Source organism: Alosa sapidissima, chromosome 11 (genome assembly GCF_018492685.1).
Source record: "Alosa sapidissima isolate fAloSap1 chromosome 11, fAloSap1.pri, whole genome shotgun sequence".
NCBI classification, from domain to species: domain Eukaryota; kingdom Metazoa; phylum Chordata; class Actinopteri; order Clupeiformes; family Clupeidae; genus Alosa; species Alosa sapidissima.
Window position 1 is genome coordinate 8,546,325 of NC_055967.1, and position 17,556 is coordinate 8,563,880.

The 17,556-nt window shown below is 43.7% G+C and overlaps 1 protein-coding gene across 1 annotated transcript in view; it reads left to right on the forward strand.

The window, feature by feature from the left end:
* usp3 (ubiquitin specific peptidase 3) overlaps positions 1-15,391 on the forward strand; it is a 20,347-nt gene extending 4,956 nt beyond the window's left edge. The window contains exons 6-15 of the mRNA XM_042108973.1: positions 1,127-1,209; positions 3,181-3,294; positions 4,372-4,485; positions 9,540-9,680; positions 11,622-11,728; positions 12,274-12,354; positions 12,644-12,762; positions 13,225-13,338; positions 13,474-13,541; positions 14,322-15,391. Of these exons, the coding sequence (XP_041964907.1) occupies positions 1,127-1,209; positions 3,181-3,294; positions 4,372-4,485; positions 9,540-9,680; positions 11,622-11,728; positions 12,274-12,354; positions 12,644-12,762; positions 13,225-13,338; positions 13,474-13,541; positions 14,322-14,655 (1,275 nt within the window). The 3' untranslated portion in view covers positions 14,656-15,391. The remainder of the gene's footprint in view (positions 1-1,126; positions 1,210-3,180; positions 3,295-4,371; positions 4,486-9,539; positions 9,681-11,621; positions 11,729-12,273; positions 12,355-12,643; positions 12,763-13,224; positions 13,339-13,473; positions 13,542-14,321) is intronic.
* The last annotated feature ends 2,165 nt before the right edge of the window (positions 15,392-17,556 follow it).

Consider the following 17,556-nt stretch of genomic DNA (forward strand, 5'->3'; position numbering starts at 1 on the left):
CAGGCTAAGGCCCGCTGCAGACTGCCAGCGTGTCTGTTGTGTGTCTGTTGTGTGTCAGTTGCGTGGCGGTTGTGTGGTGTTTTCTATCTCTATTCACACCAGAAACGTGTTTGACGTGGCGCTGCTGCTGCCTGCCTTGTCTGTACACATGTATGTTTCCCTTTGATAAAATGCATGCTCTTCAACTTTATTTTGTTTATTTTTTTGTTTGTACATTTGTTTGCACATATAATTACCCATTCAATATATATTTTTTTTTTATTTCAATTCTACATCATTTTAAACATAAATATACTGATTTGATTAGAGCAAAAACAACGTCTGCAGTATTGACGGCAAAATAATCTACAGAATATTTAGTTCTGTATTGACAGGTGCAATAGTTGAAAATCGATCGATTTATAATTTATTATTATTTTTTAAAATTACATTTATATGCCTTTATGTCAAAACCTAGAGACTTTCAAACATCAAAATGTCATTTATGAAATATATTTGCCTCAACATGACACATCTTTTTGTCGTCTATTTTGCCTGGAACCATTTCCAACACGCTTGCATGGCACATGAAATCTTGGCGTCGGTCCTATTTCTAGCATGCACGTGTTTTCAGCGTGGCTCGAGCCGCGCCTGAGACGTGCGTGTCATGCAGGCAGTGTGCAACCTCTAACCTGTAAACATTCAAGCTGAAATGAAAACGCACACGCCACGCCAACAGTCTGCAGCCAGCCTAATTGTGCAGACAGGGCGCACAGAAGGGTGCCACAGAAGGGTGCCGCTGCCAGGAGGGTTTTTGGAAGCCGCAGAGCTCTGAAGCCCATGAGGGAGAGAGGGAAAGAATGGGAGAAGGAGAGAGATAAAAAAAAAAAATAAGAAAGAGAGAGAAACTACACAAAGATGACAGAAGCTTTGAGGCTGAGTCTTGTGGCGAGGTTAAAAAATATGGAAGGAATTTGTAGGTGTGATTGATGTCGGAGTTTTAGGCAGTGGAAAATAAACTGGTTCTTTTTGGGAGCTGTATCCACTCTGTTTAAGCCCACGATTCAAGTCTATGTCCTTAAAACACACTGTTGTGAATGTGAGTGAATTCATTGGTTTAATTGTGTGTTTTTTTTTTTATTCTCAGAGTGGTATTCCATCCCTGGGTGCCACTGGCCTTCGTAACCTAGGGAACACCTGCTTCATGAATGCCATCCTCCAGTCTCTCAGGTAAGGCTTCGGTCACTGCTGGTGCCCACCTGCAACACAAGTGCAGCGACTTGGGTTTGGTTTACTCCCTGAAACCGGTTAGCGACAGTCATTTTTATTTTCATGCACAGTTTTCATTTGATTCAATATTGATGTCGTGCAGATATCGTATTCCTCCTCTGGTACACACACCTACACCCAGCTTCACTCCCAGTCAACACCAGCTGATCAGGTGGAGTGGTGTGCGTGTGGTCTGAGTGACTCCTGCTCACCCTCACACTCCATCAGCAGCAACACAATCAGCTTGCACTTCCGTACCCCCACGTGCCATCTGTAGGTGGTCTGGTGTAATTTTGATGTGTTTGACACACACACACACACACACACACACACACACACACACACACACACACACACACACTTCAACTTCAACACATGCTTCAACTCACTCAGCCCCATCCTCTCCCCTCACACCCTGCACTGTGTGTGTGTGTGTGTGTGTGTGTGTTCCTTTCTCCAGCACACACATCCTTCATCCCCATTAACCCCACCAGCTCTGTCTTACACCCTGCACAGGTGGTGCGTCTGTGTGTGTGTGTGTGTGTGTGTGTGTGTGTGTGTGTGTGTGTGTGTTCATTTCTCCAGCACACACACCATTCCCCCTCTGTCCTCAGCAGCACCCCCACCTCCAACCCAGCCCTTTCCCCAGGCCTGTGCTGGCCTGTGCGGGCTACAGGCTGGCCCTGCGCGCCCTGGCTGGGTCTGGTGGAGCAGTGAGCCAGTGCTAATGTGGTCTGGGGGGCGGCCAGAGGATTAGTCTGGAGGAGGGGAGGGCGGGTTTGGCCGGATCAGTGGCTGAATGAATGGCTGACTGACTGGCTGGCAGGCTCTAAAGCCACGGGCAGAGCCTGTCAAAGCAGCCTGCTAACCACCAAAAGCCAGGCTCAGAGACAGGAACACGCCAGCTTAGGACACACACACACACACACACACACACACACACACACACACACACACACACACACATTTGCTCACTCACTCTCGCCGCACATACAGACACACAGACTGACAGAGACGTAATGTGTATATAGCCTATATATGCAAATCTATGTGTGTGTATATGTATATATATATATATATATATATATATATATACACACACACACACACACACACACACGAGTGTACATGAGTTGGAGTGTGCTCATCTATGACTTTTTTTTAACAGCCTGAGTTTAGATTTGACTCTCCTCCTTTTACACTGCTTGTAAAAGGATGTCATGCTTGTTTGGGGAAGATTGACCACAGAATGCGAGTCGTTTCCCAGCTGTCTTCCTAATCTGGCTTTAATTGGCTAGTTGCACTGCCGGCTGTTATGGCATCTAGTAAATACACTATGAAACGTGTGTATCACCGCTGCATTTACAAGGCTGCGGTCCTAAACAATGAGCTGTTCTTTCTGCTTTCCTTTGAGGGATGTTTGAGAGTCTTTGCTACTCATTTTTTGTTGAATTACATAAGTGTTCTCTCTCTGCCTCCACTTCTCCCTCCCACCCTCTCTATCTCCATCTCTTTCTTTCGCTCACTGGTTATTTTTCTCCCTCCCCCTCTCTCTCTCTCTCTCTCTCTCCCTCTCTTCCTCCCCTTACATTGCTCTTTGTTTCTCTCTCTCTTTTTCTCTCTTCCTCCCCATCTCCATTTCTCTGTCTGCCTCTCCCCCTCTCTCTCTCTCTCTCTCTCTCTCTCTCTCTCTCTCTCTCTCTCTCTCTCTCTCTCTCTCTCTCTCTCTCTCTCTCTCTCTCTCTCTCTCTCTCTCTCTCTCCCTCTCTTCCTCCCCTTACATTGCTCTTTGTTTCTCTCTCTCTTTTTCTCTCTTCCTCCCCATCTCCATTTCTCTGTCTGCCTCTCCCCCTCTCTCTCTCTCTCTCTCTCTCTCCTCTCTCTCTCTCTCTCTCTCTCTCTCTCTCTCTGCCTGCCTGTCCCTCCTTGCAGTAACATTGAGCAGTTCAGCTGCTATTTCAAGGAGCTGCCTGCGGTGGCGCTGCGGAGCGGAAAGACTGCGGGACGGAGGATGTACCACACGCGCAGCCAGGGGGACAGCAGTGTGTAAGGTCCTCTCCAGCTGCAGGCCAATCCGGGAGGGCAGGGGTGGTGGCACCAGTGGGCAGCAGCTTAGATCTGAACCAGACTGGAGCATACTGTTTACATTACATGTAGTCATTTAGCAGTGTGGAAGTGTAGATAGGAACAGGGTAGAGCCTCTAATTCACATTGACATGTATTCATTTTGAAGTGTTTATGAAGTCCTCCACAGCTTTGAAAGAGGCGGGGGGTTTCAAGGTTTTTTTTTTTTTTTTGTATAAAACACATCAGAGGTCTCAAATAATACTTTAAAGAGTATGTGTTTATAGTGGGAAGCAGAAACGTGAGAGGCTAGTGTGCGCATGTGCCCATCGCTGTAACCATCAGAAACCTCAACGTGCCTGTGCTCCGTAGCGTTCAGTGCTCTCTGCTGTTCGTGGCGCTTGAGTTGAGCTGGTGTGATGATGGCCCCCTGATAGACAGGAGGGAGAGCCGGTAGCGCTGGCATGCAGGGCCGTAATGACATAATGACTTCCTCTCACGCTCTGATCCTGGCATGCCTGAGAGACAGCAGACGGGGGCTGGAACAGGTGGCAGTGATTTACGTTGCAGTTGATTAGACAAGATGACAGAGAAGCTGCATGCCTGTGTGTGTGTACGTGGGTGTCTGACTACATGTCTGTGTATGTGGCCATTTTGCCTGGTTACTCAGTAGCACATGGTGGGTATAGCCTATCTCTCATTTTTCTGCGTGTGTTGCAAAGAGACAGAGAGCAGTGTAGACAGATGGTCTGTTCTAGCACTCAGTAGGTAAGGTAGTCAGAAAATAGTTCTTGTGTGTAAAACAAAAAAACAATTGATTTGACTGATGTGTGTTTATGTTTTTGTTGTCTGTTTGCGTGGTTGTTTGGATTCGGTGTGTATGTGGCTCTGTGTCTACGGGGTTTGTGCTTGTGTCTACTGTCTCTGACTGTTTATGTTTTCTGCGTTTTGTGTATGTGTGTGTGTGTGTGTCTGTCTGCGTGTTGTCCCCGCGTTCGTGTGTGTGTGTGTGTGTGTGTGTGTGTGTGTGTGTGCACGGCGTGTGTGTGTGTTATGTAGCTCACTGGTGGAGGAGTTCAGGAAGACGCTGTGTTCCCTGTGGCAGGGCAGTCAGACGGCCTTCAGTCCAGATGCTCTGTTCTACGTCATCTGGAAGATCATGCCAAGCTTCAGGTAATCCACTACTGTTCAGCGTGTGTTCAGGAGTCAGGATGCAGGGCCTCCATACTGTACCAGTGCTATGGGAAAAGCTTGTACTACATTCTCATTGATTTTCTACAAGGCCCTAGATTTGGAAAAAGTGCAAAAAGAGTGACGTTAACGGCTCCTACACACAGTTGCGTGCGTTGCAGTGCTGGAGACGCATCCCATTCACTTTACATGGGCTCACGTCATCCGTTGCCGAACTGAATTGTGGGTCCGTTGCGTAGCGTTTTTCCCGTCACTCGTGTTGAGAAGTTCAGCTGTTGCTGCATCGACAGACGGCACCGGCCAATCAAGCCAATCGACGGACGGCACCAACCAATTAAATTACGGTTATACTTCAAGTCATTTGCATAGCTACTGTCGGGAACACCCACTGGCATGCGTTGACGGAACGCAACTGTGTGTAGAAGCCGTAAGGGTTAGCCTCGGAATACCCATATGAACCTTTGGCAAATTTGGGGTTTGCTCTGCAGCTCCCTCTGGCCAAGAGGCCATTAAAGCCCATTTCATGTCCCTAAAACCCGGGCGCGCAAATACAATTGCTTATGTGGTATGGATGTGTATTTCTTTAAAGCCTTCATTTACAGGATTGCTGCACATCTGAAATGATTTGGTAAGAGTTTTCATGCACCAATTTAAGTTTAATTTCACTGCTAGTTACGCCCCTGCTGGAAGTCATAAGTCAACAAACCTTTTCTATACCCACTCTCAATCTCAATTGAGAAGGGTCTGGTGTCACCGAGGATAGTTAAGGGTGGTATGAACTTGTTTTTGTACGCTTTTTTGTACGTATCAATCGTTATTTTTTCTTTGCATACTATATTTTATTTGCTGTACCAATATTTGAGCTCCACATATAATGGGCTTGAAGATTTTTAGGATTAAACAAGGGGAGATTTGCGTTTTTCGGTAATTTTCATAGGATGGATGATAGACTTTCAAGTGCCTACTAGCTATGTGAAAGTAGCTCAGTGAATGGGCATTTAGTGTACAAAGTGGCAATGTTGTATCATAGATAAATAAATTGAGTCAAAAATTGAGTCAAAATCATTGTCAAGAATTAAATCCCATAGGTATACAATGTAAACAAGTAATTGTATTTATGTATGAATGAAACATGGTATATCATTGGCACTTGATACATGAAATGACTATAAACTGAGCTATTCCCACGTTGATTTTTGTGTTCCTAGTTAGGGATGTCCAAATATCGGATCGGCCCGCCGATATTAGCAAAAAATGCATATCATATGGATCGGCCTGCACGGGAAAATCCCGATCCGGACTCCCGATCCAGTTTGTTTTCAAAACCTCGGTCCGTGTTTTCCAGCACACCGATGTAGGTAATCCATTCCAGTTTTTTCAGCACAAATTTGGTCCGCGTTTTTCAGCACACCTAGCAACCTGTCCAGCATCCCACTTGTCTGTGCTTGTCCCACTAAGAATTTAAAGTTATCGAGCAAACATTTCATGTCACAGTTGAATTAATATAGCCTAATGTTAACCGCGACCACGAGTGTCCGTGAGACCCTCTTACATTATTAAGGCTCTTATGCATGTTGCTGCTGACAGCTTTGCCTGTCTAACGAATGTTATCTCCGATTTAAGATTGTTTGTGTAATGTATAGGTACAGCACGCACTTTAATTTTCCCTATTTTCACAATCGGCTAGCATTTCATTTCAAAAAGCAACCTGGTCAATCGCTAACAACTAAGTGCACCTAGGCCTACAACTTCACACATCCAAAAGGGTAGAAGCTTCCAGTAGGCTATCATAACTTTTTTTACCGTTTAGTCTGTGCATCGGCGCAGCCTACGACGATGTGAACTAGATGTACCGCAGAGCGGTACAAAATATGACCGCCGCCCAGTCCAGCACATGTTTTCCACAAAAATAAGTCACGCTGAAAGGCATATATGATTCTAACTGTCTCACTGAATTGCATTATGCACACTCAATTCTCACTGGTATCTGCTAGACAACAAGTACCAAAACATGATTAGTTCATAGATTTCACATGTAATATACATTTTATACAACCCCACCCCCATCTTGCCTGTTCATAATTCTGAGAAATTCTTGAATTGTGTGCATGTGTGCGTGTACATGTTTATGTTTATGTGTGTGTGGGTGGGTGTGTGTGCGTGCATGTGTGTGTTTGCCTGTTTATGTGCCTGTGTGTGTGCATGTGCATGCATGCATATGTATGTCTACTGTGTGAGTATGTGTCATACGTAGGATTACTGTGAATGTATGTGTGTGCGTGTGTATCTGTTTATGCACATGTGTGCATATGGAATGGGTTTACATGACCCCTGGAGGCAAACATACGCAAAAAATTGGTCATCCTAGGCCCTACGGTTCTCAAGATATTCACAGAAAACTGTGTCTGCCCTACCCTCCTTTCGGGGGGTCCAGTCCAGCGGGGGGGCTACAGATCAAAACGAAAAGCGATGGTTCCATGCTATCCATGTGGGGTTACGTGCCCACCAAGTTTCGTGTACCCTGGTCTTTCAGTGTCCCGTTAATCCTTGTTGGTGTACGGTCACTAAATGTACACATAAATTATTTTATTGTAAGGCATGCATTCGGAGGGTGTCATAATGATCCTACACTTTCAATTTCGTGCAGTTTTGACCATGTCAGCCAGAGATATTGTGATGAAAACACCTAATGTTTTGCTTTTTAATTTTTAACTAGGTGGCGCTATACATGAAATAAGTGGTAATAGGATGGGTTGACATGCCCCCTTAAGACCAACATACAAAAAAAAGGTGGACCTCCTAGGCCTACGGTTCTCGAGATATTCACAGAAAACTGTCTCCGGCCACCTACAGGCCAGTTGGTGTATAGTAACATAAATTAATTTATTGTGTGGCCCCCATGAACGGAATTCCACGGAACTTGGCGTGCATTCAGAGGGTGTCATAATGATCCTACACTTCCAATTTCGTGCAGTTTTGACTATGTTAGGTCACAGATACCTGCGATTACAACACCTAATTTTTACTTTTTTGTGTTTAACTAGGTGGCGCTATACATGAAATGAGTGGTTATGGAATGGGTTGACATGGCCCTTTGAAATCAACATACAAAAAAAAAATGGTCCTCCTAAACCCTACGGTTCTCGAGATATTCACAGAAAACTGTGTCTGCCCTACCCTCCTTTCGGGGGGTCCAGTCCAGCGGGGGGGCTACAGATCAAAACGAAAACAGGAGGTTCCATGCTATCCATGTGGGGTTACATGCCTACCAAGTTTCGTGTACCCCGGTCTTACAGTGTCCCGGGAATCCTTGACGGAAATTTGGACATGCGAAAAAGAAAAAAAATTATGCTTCGCTGCGCGGCGGTCATAATTAGTGACCGCTGTTGTCGTGGTAAACTTAAGCTCCTGTCTCTAAATAGTGTAGATAGGCCTACTTGCTATGTTGCTTGATTTTCTGTAATAAATGCAGCCTGTAGCCTAGGTTACTTCAGCAAACCCAGACCAGTTGTGGCATCAGTTTCGCTTTTAAAACGCAACAGTGAGAGGCTTTTTAGCGCAGACTCACTTATCATTGATGAGCACAGGAGCAGGCTGACACCTGAGCATGTTGAAATGGTCACCTTCGTGAAGAAGAATCTCCCCATCATGCTCAGACTGCAGCCAGGGCAAACAGTAGAAATTGAAGAGAGTATGAGATGGAGCAGTAAAGTGTGGAGGAGATGGCAATACTGTAGAAGGGCGCGACAGTTATTTGGGTTGTTATAGCCAATTCAGTGTGTGTGTGGTAATTTGACTATTTTTTACTCAGGTTTTGTGTGTGTTACTTTTATATATAATTTTATATTGTTTACTATATTGTTTACACTGATGGCTTTTTTAAGCCTTGGTTTACACTCTTGAGCAGAGCACTGATGCCAATTCAGTTTATGTGGTTAATTGACTGAATAACAGCTAGTTATTCTTAAGAGTAAAAACCTTTTCAACATGAGTATAACAACAAAATAAGTAAATATCTTTAGTCTTTAATACATGCTTGGATCGGCCGGTATCGGTATCGGCCGATGCTAAAAGCTACAATATCGGTATCGGATCGGAAGTGCAAAAAGCTGGATCGGGACATCCCTATTCCTAGTTGCTACGCCACATACCATTTTAGTCCCATGAACATTACCAAAAAATGCAATCACACTATGTTTCATCCTTAATATGTTCATGTGCATTTGTTGCAGAGACCTCAAATATTGGCTCAACATTAATACATTTGCAGACAGTATTTGCAGACAAAATAATGATTAGTGCCATGTGGATACAAAAAAATAGTTTACAAGACCCTCAACATCAACAGTTTTGCATTTTTTCCATATCTAGGTCCTTATGTAAAACTAATGGGCATGCAGTACAAACTTTTAACAGTCCAATCATACCGAGAACATGTCGGTCTTCCACCCTGCAAAGTATGGGCAGGCAAGGAATAATACTTTTCAAGATATTAATGCCCAAACATGGCCTCCAATATGAGACATTTCTGATAGTGTAAAACTCATATAAAATCAAGGGTGAAGAAATGTATGAAAACGTTGGAATTTAACAAAAATATTTTACAGGTATTAATTTTGGGACCTAAATATTAAGTAGACAAACTTTGAGCAAAATCTGAGACGCTGCAGGAACCATTTTCCTGGAATTTGTCTGATTTGACACAGAATGACCCACATGCTTATTGCCATCATAGTAACCAACTGCAAGTGCAACTAAAAATGTAATAAGTTGTACGCATTAGTTGTGACCATGGAAATTATTTGTACCAATGGTGTTCCCTGTGTGTGTCTGACCCTGTGTGTGTTTGGTTTTCTCTCTTTCTTTCTCTCTCTCTCTCTCTCTCTCTTCTCTTCTCTTCTCTTCTCTTCTCTTCTCTCTCTCTCTCTCTCTCTCTCTCTCTCTCTCTCTCTCTCTCTCTCTCTCTCTCTCTCTCTCTCTCTCTCTCTCTCTCTCTCTCTCTCTCTCTGTGTGTGTGTGTGTGTGTGTGTGTGTAGGGGCTACCAGCAGCAGGATGCTCATGAGTTCATGCGGTACCTGCTGGATCACCTTCACAGAGAGCTTCAGGGCAGCCGCAATGGGGCTCACCGCTCACCTGTGTCTGCAGACACTATCAAGGCAGAGGACAAGTGCTGGGTGTAAGATACATGCACACACGCACGCACATACACACACACACACACACTCATCTTTATACACACACACACACACACACACAAGTGTTGCTCCCCCGTGTCTGCAGATGGCATCAACAGGCAGAGGACAAGTGCAGGACACACACACACACACACACACGTGGTACCAACATTGAATAGAGAATAAGCAGGTACAAGTCAGAATTCCTACTTGTAAATTCAGGGTCCACTCATTTCAAGTTGGAAATATCCAATTGCCTACTGTAGGCATTACATTAGAGCAGGGGCACACACCCACAGACTGTAGTGGAGTTAACTTGTTTGTGAAGTACTGCTTGTAAGAGAACACACACACACACACACACACACACACACACACACACACACACACACACACACACACACACACAGAGAGCAGACAGGCCACATCAGAACAAACTTTGACGGGAAATTGTGCAAGTTACCAACTCCCACAGACACACGGCATTCACTGATTTTCACACACCCACGCAGAAATGCTTATACGCATTGGCCCACCTCGCGCGCACACATACATTCTCACCTACCTGCTCTCACACTCCAGGTTGGCCCAGTACACACACACACACACACACACACACACACACACACACAACGCAAGCAAATCACGCAGCTGACACTGACTAGCTGAGACCGGCTTCAGGGGTCAAAAGAACAAGCTTATGTACACACACTTAGTCATGGGCGCACACACTCACTGTCTCTCAGGTATTCATGAAAACTGTGCTGGGCCTAGTCACGCACGCTCTGACCTGCCCATAGATGACTGATGTGAGTGCTACATTGGCAATATTTTCTGGTCTATTTGTTTTTGACATGGACACCATGTACTGTACAAGACACTGTGCCTTTGTGGACATACAGTCAAAAGTTACGGTTATGGTTGTACACACACACAGTTCAAAGTATATGGAGGAAATGTGTGTGTGTGTGTGTGTGTGTGTGTGTGTGTGTGTGTGTGTGTGTGTGTTAAGAGAGAGTGTGTTATTTATTTATTTATATATATATATATATATATATATATATATATATATATATATATATATACACACACACACACCCCTCACATTCCCTCAAGTCAGTGTGTGCGTGCATGCGTGTGCGTGCATGTGTGCCCGTGTGTGCATTATGAGTGCTATAATTTGTCTATCTGGGCTTGGTGTGAGTGTGTCTGTATATAAGTGACTGTGCCAGAGTAGTAGTCTGTGAAAGCATGTGTGTTTGTGCCTGTGTCTGTAACCCACACATCACAGCCACAAACACATACACTGCTGCCTCAGATGCTGATGGCGACGTCCATCCTGTTGTGATAACGATAGCCCCATTTTGACCTCCCCAGTCGCGACACTGCTGTCCAGTGTCCCCTAAGTCTGTTTGGCGGGTGCTATTGAAAAGGCGTCTCCCTGTTGAGTCGTGCTCAGTAGGTCGTGATGACCGATAAGGCAGGCTAAGCCTCTCTGAATGAGGGTGTGTGTGTGTATGTGTGTGTGTTTAAGATGGACAGATAGGATGGATCTGGCTGCATGCACAACACACACCATAACAAGATGTGTGGGTCCTCCTGTGCATATGACGCCAGTTTGTTCAGCTCACAGATGACCACAGATGGCAGTTGATACTTCAAAACACAATCCTGTCAGACCAGCATACAAACAAACACACACACACACACACACACACACACATATATACACATACAATATACACATACAGACACACTGCTTCATATAAGGTGATATGCTGCTTATTATTGTGGCGCACTCATATACATTACTGTGGTGTGTGTTTGTGTATGTGAATGTGTGTGTGAGCTTAATCTGTCGTTTCCTCTGTTGAACTTTATGTGTATGATTTCTGATGAGTGTTGCTGATATTTCTCTCTCTCTCTCTCTCTTTCTTCCTCAGAAATGGGACCTCCACAGTGGTCACCTCCATATTTGGTGGCATACTGCAGAGTGAAGTCAACTGCCTGATCTGTGGGACCGAGTCCCGGAAGCTTGACCCGTTCCTAGGTTAGAACACACAGAACGTCTGGGCAGATTGTTCCCTATGACATCCCAAAGCAGGGCTGGGCTTCTGAGAGCCGGTTCTCATCAGAAATATGTCTATCTTCATTTCTGTGTGCGTGATCGGAAGCAGAGATAACAGTGTTTTTGTAACAGTGCTGTTTTGTTTTGTTGCTCTCTGCTGTTTTCTCGCATCAGTTTTTATACATTCTCTATGGCCTTTTGGCTGCTGTAAATATGTGCATGGTCTTGAGAATGATGTATGGGGTATGCCATGACAGTCAGTCCAGTTGGTCAAAACTGAACTTTTGTTGTATTATTATATATTCTGAATCTGCTGTTAATTTTTAGATTTTTGAAATTGGTGATTTTGTTGAATATCTTAAAGCCTGTGTGACCCTTACGGTATGTTTTGCCAAACTATTGCTCCTCCATTCCAGTGTGACCTCTGCATGATTTTTTTTAGTCAGTCTTCTCCAACTGTGCCTCTTGCAGTGAATCTGATTTTGTGAATGGCTGTTTGACCTCTGACCTCCGTTTGGCCTCCTCAGACATGTCCTTGGACATTCCAAGACAATTCCGCATTAAGAGGTCCAAAGACCAGGAACCTGGGCCTACTTGCACGCTACGAGGTGAGCGCTCACTGACCCATAATATAGCCATTAAACACTAGGCTTTCTGCTGACACACTGAGGGGACGGATGCCTATAGAAACCAATTGTTGCAAGTGTAGTGGTGTACCAAGGTGGTGTCCAAAGTGAGGCTGTGTTTGGGCTCCTGGGCCTTGTGGATTTGCACTGAACCGTCATTAAAATGTACCAGAAACTGTGGCCAGACCACTGTACAGAGAAACTAGTTTTGGCTGAGTGTTTTTTTTTCCCCATCTTATATGTTATGCATTGTGTGTGTGTGTGTCGGCAGACTGCCTGCGTAGTTTTACAGAGCTGGAGGAGTTGGATGAGACAGAGCTGTACATGTGTCATAAATGTAAAAAGAGGCAGAAATCCACCAAGAAATTCTGGGTCCAGAAGCTGCCTAAGGTAAATCTCCTCAGCCTTGTATTGTTTTATGCTGTGCTAGTATTATGTAGTCTCATTTTCTTGTGGACGTCTTCAAAAGAGTGAAAAGAAAACAGGAAACTAGACCCCTGTTTCCTAGCTACTGAGTAGCATCTTGTGTTGCATAGCAACCATTTATTGTCGCACCAAATCCTTTTAATGGAACAGAACATGAGAACATGAAGTACATTCTGAAATATGGGAGCACTTGAGTGATCCTAAACAACAATTTCAGTCCAGTGTTGATTCAGATCAGTGGGACCTTTTGAAACATGCAGAAATTCAGAAGAAATGTTTATTTTTCCTAAATAATCCCATTTTGAAGTAACTAGACATCTTTGTGTGTTTTGGTGTTTAAGTGTGTGTTGTGAAAACCACACACACAAACACACACACTCATATAGATGTTTGATTAAAATGCAGCATGCTTGTTTCTTTCATCAGGTGCTGTGTTTGCACCTGAAGCGGTTCCACTGGACGGCCTACCTCAGGAATAAAGTTGACACCTACGTGGAGTTTCCCATGCGAGGCCTGGACATGAGGGGCTATCTGCTAGATGTAAAAATATTTAAGCAACCAAGCAAATAAATATTATAATAATATTGCCGTTTTGTAATCATCAAAATCATCAATCAAAAATTATGCTTAAAAATTACGACCAGTTAAAAAAATAGGTGTGTGTGTGTTTGACAGCCGGACAGTGCATTGCGACAGAACTGCCTATATGACTTGGCCGCTGTTGTGGTGCATCATGGTTCTGGGTAAGTGCCTCTCACCCTCATAAAAACTGTTTTCAGAGTCATTCACTGTGATTTATTACAACTAATGAGCTGTAGAGCTTCACTCAAGTGATAATGTTTAACTTTTAAAGATGGTTTACATAACAAAGGTTAAGTACATAATCAGTTGTCAGTTATTATTTGTGTGTGTGTATATATATAAAATGGTATATATATAGTGTATATATACTGGTAAAAAAAAATAAGGGAACACTTACAGTTTTCCACAATTGTTAACACATTTTTTGAAACCTTCCACCCTTTTCTCCATTCTCACTACTTCTCACTACTTTCACAGAATGTCTGACAGTTCTTGCAAAATAAAACACTCGCCTCAAAAGTTTTACTTGTGCTCAGAGCCAAAAAGTGTCAGAGTACCGACCCAGTGTGTGATTGAATTGTTCCCTTAATTTTTTTGAGCAGTATATATGCACTATACTTATATAGATAGATAGATAGATAGATAGATACTTTATTGATCCCCAAGGGGAAATTCAAGATATGTATATATATATACACTATACTTAGTGTTTTCCAAACATCTGGGCTGGGCTGAAGTTAAATGTGTTAATCGTGGAAACATAAATGAAGAGTGAGAATTGAGAGAACTGAGTGACATACTCAGATTGTCCAGTAGGGGGAGATGTTGTCCAGTGAGTCTCATCCACTCTGGGGAAATACTAGCTGGTGTTGAGCAGTTCTCTCTTCTGCCTTTGTCTGTCTGTGTGTGTGTGTGTGGGGTGTGGTTTGTGTGTGCTGTAGGGTTGGCTCAGGCCACTACACAGCCTATGGCAGTCACGAGGGCCGCTGGTACCACTTCAACGACAGCACGGTCACTCTGACGGACGAGGCTGCCGTGCGGAAGGCCAAAGCCTACATCCTGTTCTACGTGGCACAGACTGAGATGGGCACGGGCACTGAAATGGGCGCTGCCCAGGCCACTGGACAGACTGGCACGGGGTCAGAAACGGGCATAGGGTTAGAGGCTGCAGTGGACACAGGCTCTGACTCAGGCCTTGGGGGAAGTAGTGGACCAGAGGAGAGTTCAGGGAGTGACCCCACACTTCAGGTTTCTGTTGGGCGTCCTTCCGATTGACCTCGGACGACCTTCAGCTGCCACCCGTGTCACCTCACATACTCACAGACACACCTTTCTGTTGTAGGCATCACTCTTATTCACACACACAACTTTTGTTCAAGACCTCCTAATCATGTGAAAGAAAAACTCTGTTATGTTTTGTTTTTTATTTTGTTTTTGTTTCGTTTTTGTCTTAACCTCCACATTGCTGCTTTTAAAAGTACTCTTTTTTTGTCCTTGACAAGGAAAAGAATCAGAGGAGAAACAGCCTGTTTTATGCCTCTTGTGCTTCCTGGTGTTGCAAACCTCCACCGCGAGGCTCGAGTTTCGTTTTCAAAATTCCAAAGGCATTCAGATTCCAGATTCCGATTGTGTGTCATGAAGTGTTTTAGCCCGTTCTGACAGTTTGTTTGTTTTATTTTAAAAGACCTTCAAGCACCACAACAGGTAGATGAAGTCTGTGTCCTCAGATGTTAGATGTGTAAACAGGCAGACCAATAAAAAAAAAATCTGAAATAAATTTGCTAGGGCACCTGCTGCTGTTTTTGTCAGCAGAAGTTGTCATATTTAGCTAGTTAAGAGATTTCTTTCTTCTTTTTTGTAGATCTTGAATTGCTTACTGTTGATTTGTTGTTGTTTTTATATGATAACCTCAGCCTTTCCAGCACGGCTGGGTAGATGTGATCATCCAACCACCAGGAGTCTTATCTGCTCGTCCCTGCACTTACTGGTGAATTAAAGAGATGAAGACAGATTTGTGTGTGTGTGTGTGTGTGTGTGCGTGCACGTGCACGTGCGTGCGTGCGTGGGTGGGTGGGTGTTGTATCCCAAAAGAGGGGCACCACCATCTGTGAATCTTTGATCAGAATCCCACAACTGCAAACACGCACGCATTTTCAGCTCTGCAGTCTACTTGGGAAATATTTGGCTTTCTGTTCAAAAATGTTCCCTTCGCAGTGCCTGCTCAGTGGACTCCCACAGAGAGGGGACTGGGCCAGTTTGCCATCCAGTTTGATGGAGCGATCAGAGCTGGATCTCATTTTGGTTTCAACACAAACGTCACACTTTAATCAAAGATGCTTTTAAAAATATCTGTTGAAATGTCAGTGAGGTGTGTGTATCTTTTTCAGAGGCCTCCAGCAGTATCTAACAACCTCTCTTTGGTCACAGTGGTAATTGGTGATTTTACAACATGGTGTAGTCACTTCTTTGAATTTGAATTAATTACAGTTTAGAAGTAGTTGGCTGACGAATTCTTTTTTTTTATGAGGGAAATGCTTGATTGGTGTTTGGAGACTATCTAAAAAAAAATATTGTTTATCGCAGTGTAAAAAAATTAACTGAAATATTTTGCCTCTTGATGCATAGAAACCAAGCGTAGCCATTTTAGTCATCTGTCGTCCAGTTTGTGAACAAGGAAACTGAAGCCGACTCAGCCGTACATTATTAAGCCAAGAAACAGACGTTGGAGGGCCTCACTAATTCATGATGGAGATTAAGTCACTTTGTAGCTCTGTTTACTCTCTACAGTGAAGGACTACACTGGTGCCAGTATGATGGTATGCCTTCTAAATAAGGTGCAACAACTGAATCGATTAGCTATCAAGTATTACATTAATTGACACATCTATATTCTGATAAGATTTAGCATTTGAGTAATAATTTAAAAAAAGGGCAACAATAAATCTAGGTCTAGCTCATTGGAAACAGAATGCCATGTACATGAAGATCTGGCCAGATTTTGTCATTGATTGCAATGTTGTATAGGAATATAATAATTAGAACAATTAGAAGCCTGCTGGGATTTTTGGCAATACTATACAAAAGGACAGTAATATAACTTTATGATACACAATTAAGCAATGTGTAATTACTTTGATACTTTGCTCTCATGTAGGCCTACCCCTACTATGTAGCCTACGGTACTGTAATTGATGAAATGAATACATTCCCAAGAAGGGCAGTGTAGCCTGATACATAGAATGAATGCCTTAATGCTTTAAAAAATCTGTCCGTGAACTGACAAAACATGTGCTTAACTATCTGTTAACACTCACTCACAGAGCTATCTTTCAGCTGAGGTTACTGCTGCTACAAACTTGTGTGTCGAATTCAATGTGGTTTTTCTATTTCTCGGCTAAGTCTAAAACTAGATGGTGCACGTGTGCAGAGAGAGGACAGATAGACACCCTGTTGACACCTGCGTCCACAGAGGAATGTTCCCTTCCTCAATGTGTTCACAGAACTGGGACACTTACACTGACCGAGACTGACCAGGGGAGCGCACAGGTATGGTCTACTGCTACAAAGGCCCGTGCTCTTTCTCATGTGCTTTTGTTTTCTTGAGGGACTCATAAAAATGAGAGGAATTGTTTACTTAGGGCAGATCCGGTTCCTGTAAAATGGCTGGATCCCTGAGACTGAGCAGCACGACCCAAGTCCCAATATATTTTGTCATCAGCAAATGTGCGTTGGAAGTTTCCAAACACTGTGTCATAGTTTGACGCGTGCCGAGAATAATGGTTTCTAAGTATTACCAAGATGTACTGCCAAGATAAATAGCCCTAAACACGCATGTCAGGTAAAGCCTTTGAATGAGTCTAAATTGCTTCTGAGAATTTGTGTGTGTGTATGTGTCCTCTGTCCAACCCATGTTGAATTCTCACGTGGAGCGCTTTCTTTTCAAGCCGAAGGAACAAGTGTCTTAGCAGGTTCTGTTTTTTTGCTTCCTATAATTTTCCATGCTACTCATGACGAGAGAAACCAGAACGTGCGGCTTTGATGATGTAAGCCACTCTTAGAGCTCAGTGTGGAGTACTTCAAAACCTTTCAGTGGGCTTTTGTTTTGTTTACGCCAGCCCCCTGTAACCTCCTCCCCTACAGACACACATGCACACACACGCACGCACACACGCATGC